The sequence below is a fragment of the Sinocyclocheilus grahami genome, unplaced genomic scaffold (genome assembly GCF_001515645.1).
Source record: "Sinocyclocheilus grahami isolate Dianchi unplaced genomic scaffold, SAMN03320097.WGS_v1.1 scaffold7454.1, whole genome shotgun sequence".
In the NCBI taxonomy this organism is placed as follows: Eukaryota; Metazoa; Chordata; class Actinopteri; order Cypriniformes; family Cyprinidae; genus Sinocyclocheilus; species Sinocyclocheilus grahami.
Genome location: NW_015511484.1, coordinates 8,075 through 10,113, shown reverse-complemented (window position 1 = coordinate 10,113; position 2,039 = coordinate 8,075). Strand labels below are relative to the sequence as shown.

General features: G+C 37.5%; 1 protein-coding gene across 1 annotated transcript in view; it reads right to left on the bottom strand.

The window, feature by feature from the left end:
* Positions 1 to 1,860: 1,860 nt before the first annotated feature.
* The window catches only part of LOC107577848 (AT-rich interactive domain-containing protein 3A-like), a gene marked incomplete at both ends in the record, with an annotated part of 8,109 nt that continues 7,930 nt past the window's right edge, over positions 1,861 to 2,039 (bottom strand). Inside the window, one exon of the mRNA XM_016263880.1 lies at positions 1,861 to 1,947. Coding sequence (XP_016119366.1) covers positions 1,861 to 1,947 — 87 coding nt within the window. The remainder of the gene's footprint in view (positions 1,948 to 2,039) is intronic.

The following is a 2,039-nucleotide window of genomic DNA, read 5'->3' as shown; positions in this document are numbered from 1 at the left end:
TTGCTCAAATATTGATTTTGGATCCTTTTTAACCAAAAAAAGTTACAGACTTCAGCTTTACAGACATGTTTTCTATGATGATATTTATACGGTGATAAATGCATCTCACTGCTTAGAAATAAAAAAAATTTGAATCTTATTTATTGAATAAATCACTGAGAACCTGCATTCAGTGATAAGGATATGTTCTTTAAAGACAGATTACACAAAAAAATCCAGTACATCTCAAAAACACCTACAAATAAAATTTATCAGAGTTCTTAGACCTCATCAAAAAATATGAAAGATCAGAACTAACATTTCTTATAAACAGCCTAAACTTATTTCTGGTTTATTTATTATGAAAAAATAATAAATTAAATTTAACTTTTTTAAACAGCATGTGAAAGAATGCATTCACTATGACCGGCAAACAGGAGGAAATCAAACCTTCCTGCTTCTAAAGACATGTGTTTGAGGAATAAAGTAAAAACATCACAACTACAGACATTTAAGATGAATTAAAAAATACCCCCCTGCTGCTCTGTTTCTTCACATTTCTTCACAAACCACTTTTTTCTGTGAGTGTTCGATGTTGCTTTTTATTTTAGAGTGTAAATATTTTAGGTTTCGGCCTTCTTTAACAACTGAACCAGTCGGAAAAAAACACAAACCCTCAGAGCAAAATGCAACACAAGCTTGTTTTCATTTCAAATATTTCATAGTTCCCTTCAGACCTGATAAATCATTTTTACAGCAGCAGGAAAGGAATCGGGTGCAGGGCAAAATCTGTAAAATAAACAATCCCTGGGATCCAGAGGCGTCTGATGCTGTTTCAACTATTAATTGTTCCCTGTTTCTCTACTGCTGTAGCAGAGATCTCTTTTACTGACCTGCAAATCTTTTAGCATGGAGGTGTGGAAGTCAGTCGGAAGTCAATGACATCCATGGCAATAGTACTGAAAGTGCTCTTCTTAAATGGGTGAAATGATCAACGGATTTAAAACAGAGCTGTCTTCTGCATTAAAGTGTCCGCTGTAATTGAGGTTTCTTTCATGAAGGTGGGGAATGTTGAATCACATGCCTGTGGAATTCAGGCTCTAATTGACCCTTGAATTCATTGCTGGCCATTAAAAACAAAGCAGGCCTTCTATGCTGCATGTGGGTTGTGAACTATGTAGGGCACTGGCCGGTCAGTTGAGTAGCACTTATTCATGAATTCAGCACTGGATTAAATTGAACCCTGATTGTATCAAACTATGGAGTTAGGACAGACATTACTTTGTCTCACAAATGGCTTGTTGATGTTTAGCAGCTGAATTACTTCTTCACTCAAATAAACGAATCAGGTTATGTTAAATGTTTTCACACGTTCATGCACGTGTTTTAAATCTACCTTTAAACTAACCCAAGAGCTAAACAAAACATTGTCAAGTGAATATTATTTTTCATTTTGTTATTTCATACAGTGATACACTAGTAAGCAGTTTAGCTGATTTAAGAAATTTAAAGGGATAATTCACCCAAATCATCATCATCTTGAAAAATGTGTTTTGTTTGTCCACACAATGAAAGCCAAAATGGTTCAGAACCACACAGCACACCACTGACTTTCATTGTATGGAAACAAGCAAACACTTTTTTTATTTGAGTGTACTGCCCCTTTAAATGACTCATGAGAGTTTGGACAAAGATTGCACATTATCGCTTCCTCTAGCAGAAAACAGTCTTTGTCATCATCAAGACAGGCGTAAGTTCTCCAGACTGTCACTACTTTTTGGGTGAAGGGGATGTTACAGGGAAGCCTGGGGCCAGTAAAAGGGGGTGTGAGTGCAGAAAGAGAGCAGAAATGAGGAATAGGGGGTGGGGGTGATTACTGACCTCCTGAATCAGAGACGAAGAGCCACCGCCACCGAAAGCAACACTTGAATCTTTCAGCTTCCTCCCTGGCCCGCTGCCTTGGCCTGACTGAACACATGTCAAGGGCACAACTGAAATCACGGGCTGAGAGGTACAAAGAACTACATTTGACTCATGCTAATGAAGCCGACAAAGAAAGA